The sequence below is a fragment of the Amia ocellicauda genome, chromosome 5 (genome assembly GCF_036373705.1).
Source record: "Amia ocellicauda isolate fAmiCal2 chromosome 5, fAmiCal2.hap1, whole genome shotgun sequence".
NCBI classification, from domain to species: Eukaryota; Metazoa; Chordata; class Actinopteri; order Amiiformes; family Amiidae; genus Amia; species Amia ocellicauda.
The window spans coordinates 44803929-44826257 of NC_089854.1; the positions used below are offsets into that span (position 1 = coordinate 44803929).

The window sequence follows — 22329 nt, forward strand, 5'->3', positions numbered from 1 at the left end:
CAAGCAACAAACAAACACAACCTACAAAGTATTTGAATACTTTTGAGAGATATCTTTCCTGATCCTAAGGCTACACTTCAGTCCTCCCCGTGCTAGGTGGCAATGTAATCTACTTAATTAAACCACTTATTGATTAATAATCTCCCAATCAATGCTGTAACATGCATATAAAGGTAAGATACTAATAATGCAAGTTTGTTCACAAACAACACTTTAATTGTCACTTTTATCACAGTTTTATGAAAGAAAATATGCCATGCATATTTTCATATTACATTTAAGCATTGTGAGTTGATTAAACTTGCCTTATCTCAGAGACATTGTTCTGTACAAACATAAGCACTTCTTTCAGAATTTCCAGAATTGGTATCTTGGCAAAAATATTTTAGTCTTTCATGCAAAACTGGGAAATAAATCTCTTGTTCTCTATCTGTGTGTGTGTTTTATTTTTCTGTTGATAAATGTCACTCTAGCCTTGACTTTTGCTGATAAATTACAAGTTGTGCAAAATAAATTCTACCCATCCCTGTGAAATGCTTTATAATTGAGAGTCACTTGATTCAATGTTTAGGCATCTCAGTTTATCTGAACTCATCAATTTATTCAATTACCATTTATACTAATTGTAATTTATTTTTATTTTTATAATTAGTCAAATCGCAATTGGTTAATTTTTATATTTTGAGTTAAATTACTATACATTAGGAGGCTGTAGTGACATCTAATGCATAACAGTTGAATTGCATTCTGATTTTTTGTTTTTGTGGACAACAGGTATTTGTCCAGGTTTGTTATTGATGTATTACTTTTAATAATAATGTGCAGAACACTTACCGTGTTCACTTGCACCTGTTTCTTATTCTCTAACTCTTTTACTGAAGTTGCAAGTAAACATCATGAGCTACTAGCTAGTCACAATTTAACACTTTTCAAGAGTTAGTGACAAAAGGTCAGTGTGTCTGATCATACTTACATACTCCTTTACAGAGTATTTTGTAGTGTTGCCTGAATTAATTATCAAGATTAATAATTTTGTTATGTTCACATGTATATACATGACCATCTGGCGAATGATTTCGTTCTTCCACTTTCACACACACACACACACACACACACACACACACACATATATATTTATATATATATATATATATATATATATATATATATATATATATTATATATATATATATATTTGTGTTTTTCAAATTCACTGTTAAAGGGGCAATGCCATTGTTAATATCATACATGGGAGTACACTCAAAGTTCAATTACTTTACGTCAAAGACTGGGTATCAGCACATTTGTTTGTCTTTGCAGTTTGAACCTATAATGATTAGGACCGAAAACAGGAACGATGCGTTTGCATTATTTACTGTTATAGCCTCCCTGGCACACATTAAATGTACAGCTGTGTGTAAGCTGCCGGTTCCTGCACTGGCAGTCAGTCCTGGCTTACTCTCCTCCCGGTCCTTGTGAGAGGACTCCCCTGTTGCTATTGGGTTGCTGCTGCTCCTCCGCTATTGGACACTTCTCACTGTCTTCTGCACGGAGGAGTATTTAAACAAGTACATAGCCGAGGCAGGAAGATGTGGATTAACTGGGGGTCTGCAGGCACATGGTAGATTGTGGATGATTTCAAACCAAGAGCCGGGTAAGATATGCATGTGTTTCGTCTCTCTCTGAAAATGTGGATAATGCGCAGAGTAAGATCAAATAACTAAACACACTGCTTCAAAACTCGAAGAACACCCTGAACAGCAATAGGTTTTTATTATTCGTGCGCATGCTTTAAGGCTTTAAAGTTAAATAAATAAATTCAAAAATATGTCATTTAATCATAATAAAGTCTGAATACGCGAAGTATTTATAAAGTTTATACAGGACTCAATTAAACAAGAAAACAGTGTTTAGACAGATCTGCGTTTTGTTAAATGAAAAGTACTTATTTTATACTTTACGTTGGTCAAACTGCATTTGACTGACCTTTATTTTTCCCACGGTGGAAGCAGATTTCAACAATAAGCTACAGCTAACCAATGTGTTGGCTGTTGGCGTATAATAATAATAATAATAATAATAATAATAAATATAATGAGACGCTAATAATCTTTAATATATAGTATTAACGCAGATTCTATGCTGTGCTTGTCGGTCGTGTAGGAAAACAACTGAACTTTGGTGCTTGAGAAACCTCGAATCGGAGGGGTATTTGTCTTGCTTATGAATGGATAGATAAAAAGCAATATACCGAGATAGTTTTCCTTTTCATCCTCTTCTTAACTTATATATATGGTATAATGACTAATTAAAGGCAATTTAATTGACATTAAACGAATGCGATTGCACGTTTGGTTACATATTTGTAATATTAGCATCAGTTTCACAGTGATCTTTTCCCAGGCTGAAATGAACGCGTATACTAATGGTTTGATTGCATTCTTATAATATTTGTATGCGTTGGTTATTTACAATTGACATATTTAAACACTTTAGTGTTTACGCATTATAATTACTTTACACTTAGAAGTGAATAGGTCCCACACAAGTAGAAATATTGAAAACATATAGTTTTAAAAGTGTGCTGCCTGTTGCTAGGATACGAGTTACATGAGATTTTTTAATTTATTTTCAGTGCAGGGCACATACGTGTCTTATTTTCATATTTAAATGTTCATTATCATAAATAATCAAACCCTGCCCATGCAGATTTGTAAATAGATATTTAAATAAGCATCATTACTCAATCTCAGTCATGAGTATCAAGAATAAATACAAACACATGACACAGGTACATACAGTTAGAAACCAGTAAATGGGTTTCCTTTTCTTTTGAATACAGATATTTGTTGTTTATGTAAAACCAAGCAAAATTTGTTGATTATTTCCACTGTTTGGTTTCTCCCACGAGATGTCTGCTACAGTAAGTTTGAGTGAGATGTGAATTCATTTTTCAGCACTAAAGAAGAGTCTTCAGAAAATATCCTATTTCCTGCAGGATAGTATTTAAATAAGAATGACCAGAGGGGCAGTAGCCAAGCAATACGACATAAGAGTCCTATCAATTGAATGTCAGAGGAGTATGTTCATACCTGGAAGTGAGCTGAAATATCTGATTTCCCTACACATGCAATACAGTACCTGGGGTTCCTGGGGGTACTGTGCAATTACATTTTAGTGGACTTTAACAGAGGAGGTTGCAGATCCAGCTATGTGGCTCAATGTAGTGGCAGAGGCATATGGTCTGCCTGTGATTTCTAGGTCACTGGTTCAGTTCCAGCAGAGAATAGTGTTGATTTTAACCCAAGGCGCCTGGGAAACATTTGGAAATGAGCTGTGTGTTCGTTTTTTAAAATGTTTTTTTTCTACCCTAGATGGTTTCCTTATGGATAAACCGCCTAAACAAAGCTGCATTATATACTGCATTACTGTTCACCCATATCCTCTCAGTGCAGCCACAGCGATCTTCCAGAATAAATGAACCCCAAACCTGCCGGAGAACATTTTCCTGAAGAAAGATTGATGGCTGGACAATGGCCATTATGAGGGTCTAATGTATTTATTTACTTGGAGGTTAGAAAAGTCGAAGAGAGACATGCTACGTTCCCAAAGCCCTGCCTGGGTATTAACACAGGTAAAGAGTTTGACCTTCCCAATGTTTGCAGAGTTGCTCCTTCCTCCTCCATCACCACTCTAGCAGTTGCTTCAGATTGCCTTGTCTCAATAGGCCAGTCTGTCATGCCTCAAAATGGGCTTAATACATTACAAACATGGTGATTAACTAAAAGGCCTCCTATTGTATTTTAGTGCAACTGAATTATTTAATTAATGTATTTGTCTTAAAAAAAAAAAAAAAAATAATAATAATATATATATATATATATATATATATATATATAAAAAGTATAATAAACTCTTTAATTGTGACTCATAGAAGTAAGTGATAGAAGGAAGAGATTTTAAAAGTACCTTATGGACACTAAGCAGATGTTAAGTTCTAAAGATTTTTTTTTCATGATATCCTTACAGCCACTCAGTTTAGTAGACAGGTAGAGGTTTAAAGAGTACTTTCCCATCTTTAGTGCTTTAATCTGTAAACGTGTCATATTTTGCCTCAGCAAGAAAGAAAATGCTGTATTTTCAAGTTCTAATACAGACTGGAAATAAAAACAAACGTAGTTCGCACCCACACATTAGATCAACAGCTGCTTTCAGGGAGACAACTACAAATGAGCACACATTTTTTGCACTGATTTGAAAACCAGATGAATTGCCATGGTGCTGGAACTTTTCTATTTAATTTTTGTTTTGCAATATATTCTTCATCGTGGTGGTTTTACTCAAATGTTAACACTTATTATCAAGTGTGATTGTTATTTGAACAATTATGAGATTTCTAATAATAATATAATATTTATAATATCAAATGTTAAGTAATATTACTGTATGATACATATACAAAAGATACAGATGAATTACATTCAAGCACACCAGATTTACGGTAACTTATTGCTTGCATTTGTTTCACACTGAAAACATTATCTGTCATGATTAGCATTTTTCAGTGATTTTCATTGGTCATTGACTTTGTTATGATGACTTACCTGCAGTTTTTTTTTTATGCCCATGCACACATCGATCGGTTTTGGAAATAGAAAAGCTTGGATCTTTACTTGGACGAGGTTCTATTTTTAAGAACATAAAGATCACACATCACAGCTAATTCCAGCTGCCTGCCAATGTGCAAATTAAAAACGCAACAAGACAAGACCTAGAGGATTGATATGTGGTTTTAATTTTGGCAGCAGTCCTTGGTTACAATGAGTATACACCTGTTCTCTTTTCAAGCTGTTTACATCTATAAACATGTTGTACAAATAGATTATAGTAACTTATATAAAGAGATAATGAGCCAGCGGCCATATCATTTTAGATCCCAAACTGAAGGAGAGGAAATACCTCTGAAATCCCACCCCAGATTATAATTTTTGGATCAAATGTTTTCATCAGATATCACACTGAGAAGCTCTGTGTTGCATACATTATTGATTTAAGACATGTCAGCTTTGTGAAAGAAGACTATATATTTATATTCTAATTAAATCTAAACTATGATGAAGAGACCCATTCAAAAAGAAAAGAAAAAGAAAGTCCTGTGATACAATGGTATCCATGCTATTGTGTTTTTGTTGGTTGGCTCATGTATTACCTACAGTTTATCCCTGTCCTTTCTGTTCTCTTCCAGAGTGAAGAATGTAGGCTGCCAGGGGGCTCCAATGTGGCTGAGAGGATGGAGTGCTCCTGGAAGACAGTGCTGCTGCTGGTGTGCGCCTCACTGGGGATCCAGTACACTGCCATTCGCTCTCTCAGAGATTCTTTCAGCTCCCCCTGCCAAGGCAGTCATCACTGCCAGCACAGAGAACTAAAAGGTAAAGAAGCAGGGAGGGACAACAGCCTGCTGGCCTGCAGTTTGGAGTGATGCTGGACTCAGTGTGGGCACCATTATGTAGTTTCAGAGTCTGTCTCCCTTAACTTAGCTCAGTGTGCACACATCTGTGGCCCCAGAGGGCCCGCATCTCTAAAATATTCTGTAGCTTACCAAAAGGGGTTACCATTCTTAGGACAATGATTGGTTGCATTAGGTACTAGGAACTCGGGTTGGACTGAAAGTCTGAAGCCCTGGAGTTATGCATCAAAGCCTTAACATTAATATTATTTTTCTCCATAAGAAGGTCTGTACACATGTGTACTTTGTATACTACATATACAGTATAGCATCTTTTTTACATTAAATCTGAGTCTGTGCAAACCAGTCTGCCACCCGTGGGAGTGTTGTAGAAACTGGTCAAATCTCATGGGGTGGGTTCTTTTCTCAGTTTCCCTGAAGTTGCTATATTATTTAATTTAGATATTTTAATGCAGCCACATAATCATAGATGAGATGTCATGACTATGTATTTCAGTGCTCTCTGTATTTAAAAAAAAAAGTATTATTCTGCAAGTGAAGTGTAGGCAGAGAAAACGCCACTCGCCTCCTTGTGAAAATAACTATCCGCCTTCTTCTACATAGGAAGTTTTAAGAGCTGTAAGCAACCAGCGTAAGAACAAAGAAGCTGGCTCAAAAGGCCATTAATCTCTTATGACTGATTGTAAACACAGACCTTAATTTCAAATACAATTTAAAATATAGTGTTAAGGGACAGCCTCAATGTGATTTTTGCACTACTCTCATATAGGTTTTATAAACTTGTTAGAAAATTGCAAAGAAAATACCTCAGCATGTAAAGATTTTATTTTATTTTTGATTTTTATTTGTATATTTTGTTGAAAATCACTAAACAACAACATAATGTAAATTAAAAACACTGATGTTCACGTTTCTTCAGTACAGACCATGAAGGACCATGTCTGTTTATTGAAAGTTAACTAATTGATAATTAATAATGATATATAGTACTCTAATAAGAGGGTAATTAAATATGTAAAAATCTGATATATTTTAAAAGGCAATTAACATTATGTCATCGGCATCTGAGTAAAAACAACATTGTATTTAAATAAAGTTTGCTATATGTTAATGCAAACAAATCATTTGGAAGATGTAATAAGATGCAGGGGAACATTTGCATGGTATTTTCAGAAATATCATGTGAGACCTTAGTTTGGTGCTGTGTTTCAAGCCATATTCAGTTGTTTTATTAATATATTCCAGCAGAGGGCCAAAATAATTGTTTATTCAGCCATAACATGTAGGCTACAATAGGAAATAGCTAGATTCAAGGACTCAGGTTTGGCAGGAGGTAACCTTAGACAAAAAACTAAACAAATAATAGACACACACTTCTCATTCCATGTAGACTCAAACAATTACCCACAGCTGTCTGTTTTATATTTTTTAAATAAAACATCAAGTAAATCAAGATCTCTCCTTCAGAACAATTGTGCTTGCATTTTCATGTAAATTATTACAAAACATTGATTTAGATGATGCTTGATGATGAAGTCAAGGTAACACTGGTAACATTTTTCAACTTGTAAATACCTTTAGAAAACACTTGTTTCTGCATGTTGCATCATTGGTTGCTGGTGATATTGTTGCATGGAAGTCACTTTGTGTGTTGTAGGCGTTAATGTACAATTCCACTGGGCTTCAGAAGTGGTTTCAATCTTGTCGGCATTACTGTGACTGACACAGACAGTTAATTAAATGATCGCCAGGTCCCACAAAAGAAAGATCAGTGAGATTAAAATGTAAAATCAGACTAATTTGTATTAGTATATCTGGATTCATCAATAAAAAAATTGCATGTCAATTAGCAAACAGGGAAGAACTCATTTGATGTCACTTCCACACTTTTAGAGGACTGTGGGAGCCATTTGTCATTTAACTGTAAATTGTCCTAAATTCAGTAACAGGTTTTTATTCGGTAAACAGCTATAAACAACAGGGCTTTTGAATTTGACAAGTGACATGTTCAGTTTTATAGGCTGGCTTGTTATGTCTGATTTTATAACTATCAAACCCTGGCAGTACTTTCTCATCACCTGGGGTCTTTGTTCTAAAGAAGAAACAACAAGCGAACAAAGCAACAGGGAAAATAAGTTTCCTGAGAGAATCTAAAGTTATATGTTAAATGGGTGGTGGTGGCCGGGTGAAAGCCATTTCTAAAATGTTTGGATATACACTACTATTGTAACACTGAACAGAGAAAGCAAAACTGAAACAGAAAAGCAAACATTGTGTGTAATATTATATATAACATATTAACAATTCAAACTGACAGGTGAGCAGTGGTTGGTCTTCGCCTGTGCCATACTGTTATATGTAGAGTGTCAGGACTCGGTGGAGATGCTATGTGCATTGTTCATGCCTGGGTACCCTGGAGTCAAATCATTGGGCCTGGTCGGCAGCTTCGGTACAAAGATCAAGCAAAAAAGTATGTTCCTTCCTTTATCATTTCACCGCTTTCAATTGAGAAAGATGTACATTAGTAAAATACCTGTCTGAGTTTAACTGTCTGTGCTGATGCTTGCATGCTGTGGTGGAAATTCCCACAGTTTAAAATTTACTTCTAATTGTCAAATGGTCTGTCTATTCCACAAATTGATCTGCATTTGATCAATACCCAGGAAAGGGAAATATATATATATATATATATATATATATATATATATATATATATATATATATATATATATAACCACAGCAAGGCAAACAAATGCATAAAATAAAGAACATGCCTGGACTTTTCAGAAACATGCCTGAAAATGCGATGAAGAAATATATTTGCTTCTACTCATCGTCTACGCTGTACTGCTTTGAATGATGTGATTTCTGCCATAAAAAGCTACTGTTTATAACTTAATGTTATTCTCTGTCATATGTTCCTATTTTTTATATGCAGTGATGGTGCAACCACCTGTAATGTTGCATAATTGTAGTGCACTGCTTAATAAAACATGTAAGTCACCTTGGATAAAGGCATCTACTAAATGCCTTAATCATCATCATCATTCTCAAACAAAGTCTTTTCCTCATTATGTCTATTCTAAATACCATTAAGAACAGAAAAATGGAGACGCTGGATTCCTGCTTGTCATAGAAGGTTCTTTGTAAAGATTGTTCAAATCGATGGGAAGATAAAATACTTGTTCTTGAGAGCAATTGCTGATAATAAATATGTGTACGTGCCAATAGTACAGACAGCACCATGAACTGCTTGAAAGTTGCACAAATTCACATCTTTACATTTTTATTTTATTTTTTTAATTATGTTTCTTGTTTTTGCAGCTTAGCTTATGCCACCGGTTAGTTCATGGCCAGATAAGAAATTTGAGCAATTCATGGAAATAAATGCTTATATATTTCAGGACATTCGATTCAATAAGATCTCCATCTACTGGTTTTCCTGGGTTAATTGTGGCTATGATACAGTCTGCGTCTTGGTGTTGTTGTGAAAATTTTGATGTTGGACTACTCTGTTGATATCATTCGGTGCTATTTTTACTCGAGGGTTTTATTATCTTCTGAGCTGAGCTTCACAGGGCTGCTTTTGGCAGATGTGCTTTACTGATTTTGGTAGTGTGGGCATAACCCCTTGTAGCTGCAGCTGTGCAATGCTCTTCCCAAGGCAGTTCTTTTCTATTACTCATCTTAGGAGTTTTAATGTCATCAGTCTCTTTCCAATCAGACAGTCCTGTATCTTGAAATGTGTTCCCTTTGATGTTATTTCAGATAGAGGGGGGAAAAAGCGACTGGAAGTTTGTTGTTAGCAAGCTAACACAAGGACGCTGCATCTTGGAAGCAAACACAAAGCGATGTGGCAGGGAAAGCATAAGAGCTGATCACAACAGTGGAAACATTGGATCAGAGCTTAGGAAACCAGGGGACTCAAAGATTATATATTACCAAACAGAGACACAAATAAAATGTTTGAAGTTGACTTTGTGAACCCGAAGTAATTAATCCCAATTAATATGTGTTAATCATTTGTGATAAGACAAGGCCTATCAATATTATTTTAATTTTTTTTGGCATACACGGCACAGTGCTTATATCATACAGTTATCTCCTGAACCTGTAGTTAAGCCAGAAGCTGTCTTCCTGAATATATTTTTATTTTCATAACAATTTAAGTGCAACAATCAGAATTTTTTTAATCCAGCTAATGTAGATTTAACAAGTATATGACATTCATTAGTACACTTTGAAATGCACTGCACTTTCTCAACACAAATACAGTGTCACAACACAGAAAAGCTGTATCTCCCAGGGTACATAATTACAAATGTTAATATTTTTCCCAATCAGAAATGATTATATTCACTGTAACTCTTTGAGAAATCTGCTTCCATAATGATCTCACTACAGCTATTTTTATATGCTCTACTACAGCATGAGTAAACACCCTTTCTGGTTCTGTTCACATTCACAACAATCCTATTTCTCTAGCTGTGATTCTTTGCTGGGGGAAACAAATTAAAAACTATCTTTCAAAACCTGGAAGGCTGTATAACTATCCAATTGCAATTCCTGGACGGGATTTCATCACAGGGCAACTTTTTTAAATTAAAATAAATTAAACCAATAATGGAAAGAAAAAAACAATACATTTGAATCATTGTGTTAAGCATATGTGGTTATATGAGTTCCATAACTTATTAGCTTGTAAATAATAGTAATAATAGTTTTGTAAATAATATACCTTTTGTTAATATATCTCACCTGACTACTCTGTCTTCTTCCCTACAGAGTACACGTGGAGATCCCTCTGCGATGATGGATTGTCATTTGGTCCCTTCAACTCTCAGAACAGGAAACACATAATTCTTTTTGCTACCACTAGAAGTGGCTCATCCTTCACTGGACAGCTGTTTAACCAACATCCTGACATATTTTATCTCTTCGAACCCCTCTACCATGTCCAGCAGGCATTCACCAACTCCAGCACGAGGCTTCGGAAAATACTGGACCGCAGAGCCCTGCTTGGGGCATACAGGGACCTCTTGCAGAACCTGTACAATTGTGACTTCTATTTCTTGGAGAATTACATCAAACCGGAGCCCAAGGACCATGTCACCAGCTCCTTCTTCCGGAGGGGATCCAACAGTGCCTTATGCTCTCCCCCGGTGTGCGAGGAAAGCCGTGACGCACAGGATTCCGATGAGTTCTGGTGCTCGAAAAAGTGCCGGACCCTGAACCTCACTCTGGCGTCTAAGGCCTGCCAGGACAGAGGCTACATGGCCATCAAAACCGTTCGCATCCCTGAGATCAAAGACCTGAGGATATTGTCAGAAGATCCTAGACTAAACCTGAAGATCGTACACTTGGTGAGGGACCCTCGCGGGATTCTAGCATCAAGGATGGTCGCTTTCATGGATCAGTTCCGAGCCTGGAAAATATGGAACGCCACTGGCAGAAGGCCCCACTATGTGGATCTCGCCCAGATTACCCGGACTTGCCAGGATCTGTCTGACTCGGCCGAAACGGGCTTTCAAAAACCGTCGTGGCTGAAAGGGAAGTACTTGCTAGTTAGGTATGAGGACTTAGCTAGGAACCCAGAGGACAAGGCCAAAGACATTTACAAGTTTATTGGCCTTGAAATGGATGAAAAGGTCCGCACATGGATAATACACAACACCAACAGAAGCGCGGCTCAAGAAGGGAATTACAAATTTTCAACAACCAGAAACTCTAAAGCCACTGCTGAAAGCTGGAGATTAAACCTAGCTTTTGACATTGTCCAGACAGTCCAAAGTCTTTGTAATAATACATTATCTTTACTAGGGTACAAGATTGTGAATTCTGTGACTGAGCTGAGGAATATGTCCAACAGTTTAGTTGAGCCCAGAACCTTTTTGCCATTTTCATGAGTTTTTTTTTTTACTATCATATTGTGCTATGTAAAGACATGTCAGACCTCTTCAGTACTGCCCTTCAATCCAAAATATTGTATTTTTGTTGTCTGAGTGGTTTATTGATCAAAAGACCTGTCAAACTGTGCATTTTTAAATAATTACATTCTAGTTAGTTAGCTATTGAAAGAAGCATACTTTTCAATATCAAACTAATCCTAAAGCTTTCACTTGTGTGAAACTCAGGTGACTGGATCCTTCCATCAATCCATACAACCATATAGCCATACTCATCAGTATCAGGGGTGCAAGCAGCAGGAAAAAATAAAAAGCAAATTGGGGAGGGGGGGTTGGGGTTACTGATGGGGTAGTAGTAGTAATAATCATAATAATAATAATAATAATAATTATTATTATTATAATAGTATTTAATGAATTCTGTCATTTGGGAATGATAATATTGATCACGAAAACAGTAATCATATAGGCCAATAATAAGAATTGAGATCACTTACTCATAAATCAAGTCGGGAGATCATCTCATCTCTTTCATTGGATGGAGTGATCATGTGACCAACGCTTAGTAGGTTGACATTAGTAATATGGAAGTGTTTTACAACACACACATCCAACTTTATTAAAAGCCGTAGGCTGCTTTATAACAATCAAAGTATTTGGCAAAATGTGTTTTACTGCATTTATGCTGGGACATTTTTATTTTGTTAGTTTGGGGATGGGGTCTATAGCACACTCACCCAAAACCCCCCTTGTTGCACCCCTGATGAGTATACAACATTATTATCACCATTATTTATATTACAATTATTTTACTTTTAGAGTGCATTTTCAGTTGTGGCTTTGCTTCAATTGGCCTTATACTTGTGTCTAATCACAATAATACTTATTTTAATTTAAAATCAATCTATCAATAAATGCAGTCAGTACTTTTCTTGAAGCCATCTCAGACACTTGTATTAAATATGATCACTTTCCAAAAAATTGGTTATTATCATTTTGTACATCAGCTTTTTTATTAATTTAATAATTGTGTAATATTGAACATAATAGATAACTTGTGAGGGCAGTGAAGTGATGAAGACTTGGTCATCTTTGTGGCCATTTGTATCTCAGCGTCTTATTTCCAAGACTCTTCATATTCGTATGCGCTAACATCTCTGCCTTTAAAGTGATCTGTTCTGATGGTATATCATTTTCCAAAATGATTGTGCCCATGCTTCATAAACTGACATGGCCATTCATCTGACTTGTCTATCTCCAGGTAGCCTTTACGTGAGGTGGTGAGGTAGCCTTTATCTACAGTTGAAAATCTGGAAAGAAAATGACTTAAAGAAGAGCCTGTATAATGTTTTTTTAATATTGGTATTTTTTATATTGCCTTTTTCTTTTTTTTTACCTTTAGTGCAGTAGCCATACCACCCAGTATTCTCATGGGTCTGCATCCAAAAATATTCAAGGTGTGTTCACCTGGCATGAATGAATGTTTCTTTAGAAGTTTTTGTATCTGTTGACTGTAGTTTGCACTCAGTTATGCAAAACTGACTGTTTCTGGGCATTTCCCTATAAGAATGCCCTTCTATATCAAGCATAATCATTGATACATGGTCACAATTGATCTCCTTTTAATAGTTATTTTAATTCCCTTATCATACACACCTCTTCTTCTCTTTTCACCATTTGCATCTAAAAGAACCAGCAACTCATTGCCCAGGTTTTGGCATATCTTGTCTCAAAAAGCAAAAAAATCATCAAATTTCTGACTGAGTGGGCAAGTGACACTTCATTATAAATGGTAATAGAAACTAAATTTAAAACATTCACTGTAATATTTCATTTTCAGGGAGGTTATAAAACATTGACATAATGTCTCAAATGGGTTAATGATAGTTTTCCTTTTCTTAGTAGGCATAGCACTAACATTGTCTGTCTATGCTACATTATTTTTTTACCATCAGTATTTACACAATTTATTTGTGTTTTTTTGGTAGATTTTTGACAGGCCCTTCATATTCTCATACACCAACAGCAATGCCTTTCAGGTGATCTGTTCTGATTACCTGTTCATGTTGCAAAATGATTGTGCTCATGCTTCATAAACTGACATGGCCATTCATCTGAGTTTTCTATATCTAGTGCGAGGTAGCCTTTATCTACAGTAAAAAATCTGGAAAAAACAAACAACAAAAAAGACTTTAAAAATTGAGAAGTCTGGAGAATGATAACTTGTGAATGCTACCCCGGTTATCTGAAAAAGAGAATGCTATCCAAAGGTTGCAAGGTAGTGCGGGAGTCTTTTGACTTCCAGCAAAAAGAGGAGGAGCTACTCAACGCAGAATCATTTATACAAGCGGGAACATGAAGAGGCTGCTTGTGTGACACATGGAGTGGCCAATAGGCAGCTTTGGTTGACAATATATTTGGTGAGGGTCCATGGTGTCAGGCTAAGCCCATCCCCCTTTGGGTGACATTTTTTACTTGAAAGATAACCTTTTTTAATGTTTTGGTATTTAAGCTATACCATCCACTCCTAATCATGATGCCTTCTGCTTATTTCTTGGCTGGCTCAGAGGACCCCATTAGAGTGCTGGCATGGGCTGCGGAGTCCATAGAAAATCATCTTGGATAAGGCACCGTTACCAATGTGCTTGAATGTAGTGTGAGTCAAATTCACTTGAAATGAAATGTTTCTAGACTCCTTCCCTGCTCTGGCCTTGAGGATTAATTAGCAGGTTATCTGTAACTGATGAAGAAGACTTTTGTTTTTCTCTAGGATGGGCAAAGGGATATCAGAAGGCAGCAAACTTGTATTAAATGCGATGCAAATTGGTAGAGTGCACCTGGCAGTAAGCTGCAGTGAAATGTACGCAATGGCAATGTCAAAATCAAGGCCTTTCAGAGAACCGATTCTGTACTCAGGAGTTGTAGTCTCTACTCCCTGAACAAATGTGATTGTATTTTATTTTTATCTCCTGTAACCAAGGACATAGTCTGCTGTAGTCCAAGAAAAACAAAAAACACATACATACAATTCTTGGGAGTAGTGAAAGCAATTCTAAAACAATAAAAGGGGAACAGACATTAAAAATGTGAGTTTAACAACCCCTATGAAGTATGTCTAGGAAATGGTGACTTTGTACATCTAAGGTGTTTGTATGTTTCCCGTCTTTTAAATTGTTTACACACTGTCTTAACATACCTATACTATAATATGACTGCATGCAAAGGAAGGTTGAGGAAAGGAACGTGTGTCTGTTCCATATAAATTAGGGTCCTTTTTTCTCAATACAATCAGATCAAACCCATACTGGGCTTTAATATTTACAGTGAGGGAAAAAAGTATTTGATCCCCTGCTGATTGTGTACGTTTGCCCACTGACAAAGAAATGATCAGTCTATAATTTTAATGGTAGGTGTATTTTAACAGTGAGAGACAGAAAAACAAAAAAAAAAACAGAAAAATGCATTTCAAGAAAGTTATAAATTGATTTGCATGTTAATGAGGGAAGTAAGTATTTGATCCCCTATCAATCAGCAAGATGTCTGGCTCCCAGGTGTCTTTTATACAGGTAACGAGCTGAGATTAGGAGCACTCTCTTAAAGGGAGTGCTCCTAATCTGAGCTCGTTACCTGTATAAAAGACACCTGTCCACAGAAGCAATCAATCAATCAGATTCCAAACTCTCCACCATGGCCAAGACCAAAGAGCTGTCCAAGGATGTCAGGGACAAGATTGTAGACCTACACAAGGCTGGAATGGGCTACAAGACCATCGCCAAGCAGCTTGGTGAGAAGGTGACAACAGTTGGTGCGATTATTCGCAAATGGAAGAAACACAAAATAACTGTCAGTCTCCCTCGGTCTGGGGCTCCATGCAAGATCTCACCTCGTGGAGTTTCAATGATCATGAGAACGGTGAGGAATCAGCCCAGAACTACACGGGAGGATCTTGTTAATGAGGCAGCTGTGACTATAGTCACCAAGAAAAAAATTGTTAACACACTACGCCGTGATGGACTGAAATCCTGCTGCGCCCGCAAGGTCCCCCTGCTCAAGAAAGCACATGTACAGGCCCGTCTGAAGTTTGCCAATGAACATCTGAATGATTCAGAGGAGAACTGGGTGAAAGTGTTGTGGTCAGATGAGACCAAAATTGAGCTCTTTGGCATCAACTCAACTCGCCGTGTTTGGAGGAGGAGGAATGCTGCCTATGACCCCAAGAACACCATCCCCACCGTCAAACATGGAGGTGGAAACATTATGCTTTGGGGGTGTTTTTCTGCTAAGGGGACAGGACAACTGCACCGCATCAAAGGGACGATGGACGGGGCCATGTACCGTCAAATCTTGGGTTTTGCCACCAAGTACTAAGTCGAAGGGGTCAAATACTTATTTCCCTCATTAACATGCAAATCAATTTATAACTTTTTTGAAATGCGTTTTTCTGGATTTTTTTGTTGTTATTCTGTCTCTCACTGTTAAAATACACCTACCATTAAAATTATAGACTGATCATTTCTTTGTCAGTGGGCAAACATACAAAATCCGTAGGGGATCAAATGCTTTTTTCCCTCACTGTATATGTGTATATACAGACATGCTCAAATTTGTTGGTACCCCTCCACAAAAAATGAAGAATATGCAATTTCCTCTGAAATAAATTGAAACTGACAAAAGTAATTGGCATCGACCATTGTTTATTCCATATTTAATAGAAATCAGACTTTGCTTTTGATTTTGTTTTTTAACATAATATGTAAATAATAAAACAAATGAAAATGGCATGGACAAAAATGATGGGACCCTCAACCTAATATTTTGTTGCACAACCTTTAGAGGCAATCACAGCAATCAAATGTTTTCTGTAGCTCTCAATGAGACGTCTGCACCTGTTAACAGGTAGTTTGGCCCACCCTTCCTGAGCAAACTGCTCCAGCTGTCTCAGGTTTGATGATTTCATAGTCTTGAGATTTCATTGTGCCCTGCACAGATTCAAGGCACCCTGTGCCAGGCGCAGCAAAGCAGCCCCCCAAAAAATTGAGCCTCCTCCATGTTTCATTGTAGGTATGGTGTTCTTTTCTTTGAAAGCTTAATTTTTTCATCTGTGAATATAGAGCTTATGTGACTTGCCAAAAAGCTCCTGTTTTGATTCATCTGTCCAAAGGACATTCTCCCAGAAGGATTGTGGTTTGTCAATATGCATTTTAGCAATTTGTTTTTCTTTCAAAAGTGGAGTCCTCCTGGGTCTTCTTCCATGGAGGCCACTTTCGCTCAAAAAGCGATGGATGGTGCGATCAGAAAATGACGTACCTTCACCTTGGAGTTCAGCTTGTATCTCTTTGGCAGTTATCCTTGGTTCTTTTTCTGCCATTTGCACTATCCTTCTGTTCAATCTGGGGTTGATTTTCCTCTTGTGGCCGCGCCCAGGGAGGTTGACTACAGTTCCATGGACCTTGAACTTCTTAATATTATTTGCGACTGTTGTCACAGGAACATCAAGCCGCTATGAGATGGTCTTGTAGCATTTACCATTACCATGCTTGTCTATTATTTTCTTTCTGAACCCCTCAGACAACTCTCTCCTTTGCTTTCTCTGGTCCATGTTCAGTGTGGTGCACACAATGATACCAAATGGCACAGTGACAACTTTCCTCCATTTAAATAGGCTGAATGACTGATTACAAGATTGGAGACATGTGGGATACTAATGAAATAAACTAATTAGTTTGGAATATCACTATAATCCAATTATTTATTATATTTTCTGAGGGGTACCAACAAATGTGTCCAGGCCATTTTAGAGGCTTTGTAGAATGATCAATAATTCACCTCTTTTCACAGCTTCTTTGCTTTATTCTATGACATACCAAAGGCATGCAAGTATACATGATGCAATAGCTTTTAATTTCATCACTTTTCAGGAGGAATGAAGCATTATTTAAATGAGCTGTAAGTACCAACAAATTTGAGCACATCTGTATATTTGTCAGGTCAGCTTCATTGTTATTCTGAAGGAAAGACATCTCTTGTTGGTATTGGAAAACAGGTTCAAAACTGGTTGGTTTGTCAGTTCATGAGTTCTCCTTTAAAACAAACAGCTTATTCACTATTCACAATGTTTCTCTTATCTCTGACTGAATCGAGGAGAAATAAATGTATTGGAAATACAGCTTCCTTATTTTTAGATTATATCACAATATAAAGACATTATCTTATTCTTATGTATTATATATGGATTTTATTTATGTATTTTTTTATTCATTAATTCAGTCATTGACATAAGCCTGCATATAGGAAGGGTTATGCATATTTGAATTTGTAATTCAAGGTTTCCTCCAATAAGTAAAAAAATAAGGCATTTTTAATAGTCATTAACAAATCCTTTAATCATGACCTTCTAGACAATTCTAACCACTGGCAAAACAAGGCATTGTAGTAGGGAAAATAAGATTATGCTTATTTAAGACTTCTGTTGAAGCATTCAGATTTCAGCTTGGTATCTGCATAAGTCTTACCTATTGTGGTATGATGTTTACTTGAGTGTGGCTGTGTTTTTTCCCCCATGCAAAGAAATTAGATGCCCTCATCCAAGGTAATTTTAACATATTTATGCCACCATCCAAAACACAGAAACTAACCAATTGCAACCTGAAGGACAATTCACCACAGGCTTGTTGTATGCACCCTGTTTTCTTTAAACCAGTTAAAGGGAAGACATCGAAAAACTGGAAGGCGTTTTAGAGGAAACTAATGATTACAATATTCCTTAAACACCATCCAATATCTGGTACAATGTGTAATGCAAGGCATGTTTGTTTTCAAATTTGTCATAAAATGTAATTATAGAATATATATATATATATATATACACTCACCTAAAGGATTATTAGGAACACCATACTAATACTGTGTTTGACCCCCTTTCGCCTTCAGAACTGCCTTAATTCTACGTGGCATTGATTCAACAAGGTGCTTAAAGCATTCTTTAGAAATGTTGGCCCATATTGATAGGATAGCATCTTGCAGTTGATGGAGATTTGTGGGATGCACATCCAGGGCACGAAGCTCCCGTTCCACCACATCCCAAAGATGCTCTATTGGGTTGAGATCTGGTGACTGTGGGGGCCAGTTTAGTACAGTGAACTCATTGTCATGTTCAAGAAACCAATTTGAAATGATTCGACCTTTGTGACATGGTGCATTATCCTGCTGGAAGCAGCCATCAGAGGATGGGTACATGGTGGTCATAAAGGGATGGACATGGTCAGAAACAATGCTCAGGTAGGCCGTGGCATTTAAACGATGCCCAATTGGCACTAAGGGGCCTATAGTGTGCCAAGAAAACATCCCCCACACCATTACACCACCACCACCAGCCTGCACAGTGGTATCAAGGCATGATGGATCCATGTTCTCATTCTGTTTACGCCAAATTCTGACTCTACCATCTGAATGTCTCAACAGAAATCGAGACTCATCAGACCAGGCAACATTTTTCCAGTCTTCAACTGTCCAATTTTGGTGAGCTTGTGCAAATTGTAGCCTCTTTTTCCTATTTGTAGTGGAGATGAGTGGTACCCGGTGGGGTCTTCTGCTGTTGAAGCCCATCCGCCTCAAGGTTGTACGTGTTGTGGCTTCACAAATGCTTTGCTGCATACCTCGGTTGTAACGAGTGGTTATTTCAGTCAAAGTTGCTCTTCTATCAGCTTGAATCAGTCGGCCCATTCTCCTCTGACCTCCAGCATCAACAAGGCATTTTCGCCCACAGGACTGCCGCATACTGGATGTTTTTCCCTTTTCACACCATTCTTTGTAAACCCTAGAAATGGTTGTGCGTGAAAATCCCAGTAACTGAGCAGATTGTGAAATACTCAGAACGGCCCGTCTGGCACCAACAACCATGCCACGCTCAAAATTGCTTAAATCACCTTTCTTTCCCATTCAGACATTCAGTTTGGAGTTCAGGAGATTGTCTTGACCAGGACAACACCCCTAAATGCATTGAAGCAACTGCCATGTGATTGGTTGGTTAGATAATTGCATTAATGAGAAATTGAACAGGTGTTCCTAATAATCCTTTAGGTGAGTGTATATATATATATATTTTTTTTTTTTAGGTTGATGTGATGATTTGTTTTGTCTTAATTTTATACTGTATATAGGTGTCTATAAATATTAACGGCTAAAGTATTTGTATATAAAATATTTTAATAAACCTATTTACAGTAAAGCTGATGTCACTTGGTGCCTTTGCTATTCTTTGCTACTTCTTCTTCTTAGTACTCTTACTGCCCTGTAAAAAGATGATTAATCTGCAATTGTACAAATGGACTCCAAAGGTAGGACAATTAACATCTTACACCACTTCTTCCCGTACTGTCACTTTTCATAAAAAAGGTGTTCAGTATTTTTTTTTTAGAACCTGCAGTGCAGTCCAAATTATTCCTCCAAATGTGCTTGTGTTGGCATGTTTTATGATGAGAATGAGCTGCAAGCGTTTATTTGGGTCTGCCAAGTACAGATATTCCAGGAGCCAATATGACTCCTGCGAGCATTGATTGATTGAAGAGTTTATAAGAGCAATCTATTTGTAATCGTGGATTATTTTTACCCCTGCATGTGTGTTTTGCTATCTACCCTCTAGTGTGCTTCTGGTTTGTTTTTTAATATAACAGTGAACCTTCACAACTGGGAACTAAACAAACAGAAACAATAAAATAAATTGTGTTTCTGTTTCAGTGCTTGGGATTTGTCATATATGAATAATTAAGAGAGAGAGAGAGAGACAGAGAGAGAGAGAGAGAGAGAGAGAGAGAGAGAGAGAAACTCACTCACTTATTGCCAAACTTATTTGATCTCCCTAAATAACCTATCTCTGATGTGATCTAAACCTTATTAGGTCTGCTCATCTCCTTGAATCTTCACAGACTGCCAGAAATTCACACTGACTGATTCTACTGGAATTGCTTTTAAAATAAGGCACAAGTAAAGAAAATTAATTGCCTCTGAAATGGACACACACCCAGTTGCTTTAGGTCATCATCTCAGTTAAAGATTTTGATTTTGACCCAACTGAGGAACGAAACAATTCAAGATTCATGACTCAGTTAAGAAAGTTAGTCAGTGGTATCATCATTCTTGTGTGCCAGCATCAGCACATTTTTACATCACGCCTTGTCTTGCCACAGTGTGCCATAGGATCAAGCAAAACACGATTGCCCCAACTACTATGGCAAGCCAAATTGTCATTTAGAGATATTGTCATATCTTGTCATTAGAGAGATTGTCATATCTTGAGATATCTCAAATGTAATTTAAGATATCTTGAATTACATTTAAGATATCTGAAATTGAATGTGAGATATCTCAGATTAATTCTATTTGAAGATATCTCAAATTACATTTGAGATATCTTAAATTAAATTTGAGATATCTCAAATTCAATTTGAGATATCTCAAATTGACTTCCTATGCTGTTTGAGATATCTCAAATTCAATTCAAGATATCTCAAATAAAACAGTAATTTTAGGATATCTCAAAATGACTTCCTGTGAAAATGCTGTATGTTTTGTATGGACTTCCTGTCTATTTTAAAATATCTGAAATAGAACAGGAAGTCAATTTGAGATTGAGATATCATGAAATGGAGTTAGTTTGAGATATCTGCAATTCAATTTAAGATTTCTTAAATTGTGTTTTGAGATATATCTAAATGACAATTTGGCTTGCCATACAACTACATCTTACTTCAATTCAAGGCACAGAGATAAAATCATGAGTGTAAATTGTGCTTTTGATTCACTTTCTAAGATGACTGGTTCATCCTTCTGTACGGATATGAAATAGGTAGCCAGAGTAAATGAGAAATAGTGATAATAGAAAAAAAGGCACCAGTAACACACATCTTAAGGAGTCAGTTTCTTTTGTGAGACTCCATTTGCCTTTCTATTCTACTTACAGAGACCATTTCTCCAGTTCTAGCCAGCTGCTGACTTCAGTAATATTTTCTTGCAACAGAAGAATTTTATGGAATAACCTCAAAAAAACAAAAAATAGGATTGAAGAAGGAAAAAAAAGTGTGTGTGACATATATATAAAAAATATATAAATATTAAACTGCCCCTTTCCTTAAAAACATCTGCAAGGCTATACAAACTGCCAATAAAGCAAAGTTTATGACACCATTGAAAAACAGGTTTTATTTATGTTTCTATTTTGCTTTGATGTAAAAAGCTGGAAGAAACCTGACTCAGCCTCAGTGTAATCTGCCGGTGTTTTTACAGTCAACGTGTTTATTTTGCTATTTATTTAACTTCAATGATAAATTTGTGTGGAGCAGCTGGTGGGGTGTAATAATGCACATGTCGCAGCCTTCTAATGCTATCAAATTGTAAAATAATAGAAGCCCAGCATGTGATTTATGGAAAGAAACTGTAGCCTGGCACTTAGCAAGCAACAGGATATTTTTAAATTCTCATATAAAGTATACTATATTATACCTAAACACGGGACAACTGGCAACTATAAAATGTATTTGTGCTTTATCTCAGCCTACATCATTAAAGCACGACGGATGCTTCTGCATTGTACCACCGAAGCATGGTGTCAGTGAAAATCCTTGATATTGAATGCCATTTGAAGAGGAGAGATTTTATTCCCTTATAGGCGACCTAATAAAAAATAAATATGTTCCGCTTTTGCTTTAACCTGCATGATTCTGTCAGGAGAGTTTTGTGGCCCTACCATCTCTCCTTTCCAAACACAGCTCTGTCAGATTTAAGTTTGTAGCTCTCTTTTCAACTGATCAGTTAAGCTCATTTTGCCATATGTCTCAAAGGGAAAAAAAGAAGGGGTGGAGGTGTGGGGTAGTCTGACTGTTAGCAACTTAATGATCTAAGTTTCTCCTTGATCCTTGATCCTTGATCTCCTGCACTCCATTTCAATTGAATCCCTCTGGC

General features: G+C 36.7%; 1 protein-coding gene across 1 annotated transcript; it reads left to right on the plus strand.

Moving 5' to 3' along the window:
- The first annotated feature begins 1590 nt into the window (after nucleotides 1-1590).
- On the plus strand, nucleotides 1591-11691 carry LOC136750604 (carbohydrate sulfotransferase 1). The gene is made up of 3 exons (XM_066705732.1): nucleotides 1591-1654; nucleotides 5246-5429; nucleotides 10253-11691. The coding sequence occupies exons 2-3, from the start codon at nucleotides 5291-5293 to the stop codon at nucleotides 11371-11373; spliced, it is 1260 nt and encodes a 419-aa protein (XP_066561829.1). The 5' UTR covers nucleotides 1591-1654; nucleotides 5246-5290; the 3' UTR covers nucleotides 11374-11691.
- The last annotated feature ends 10638 nt before the right edge of the window (nucleotides 11692-22329 follow it).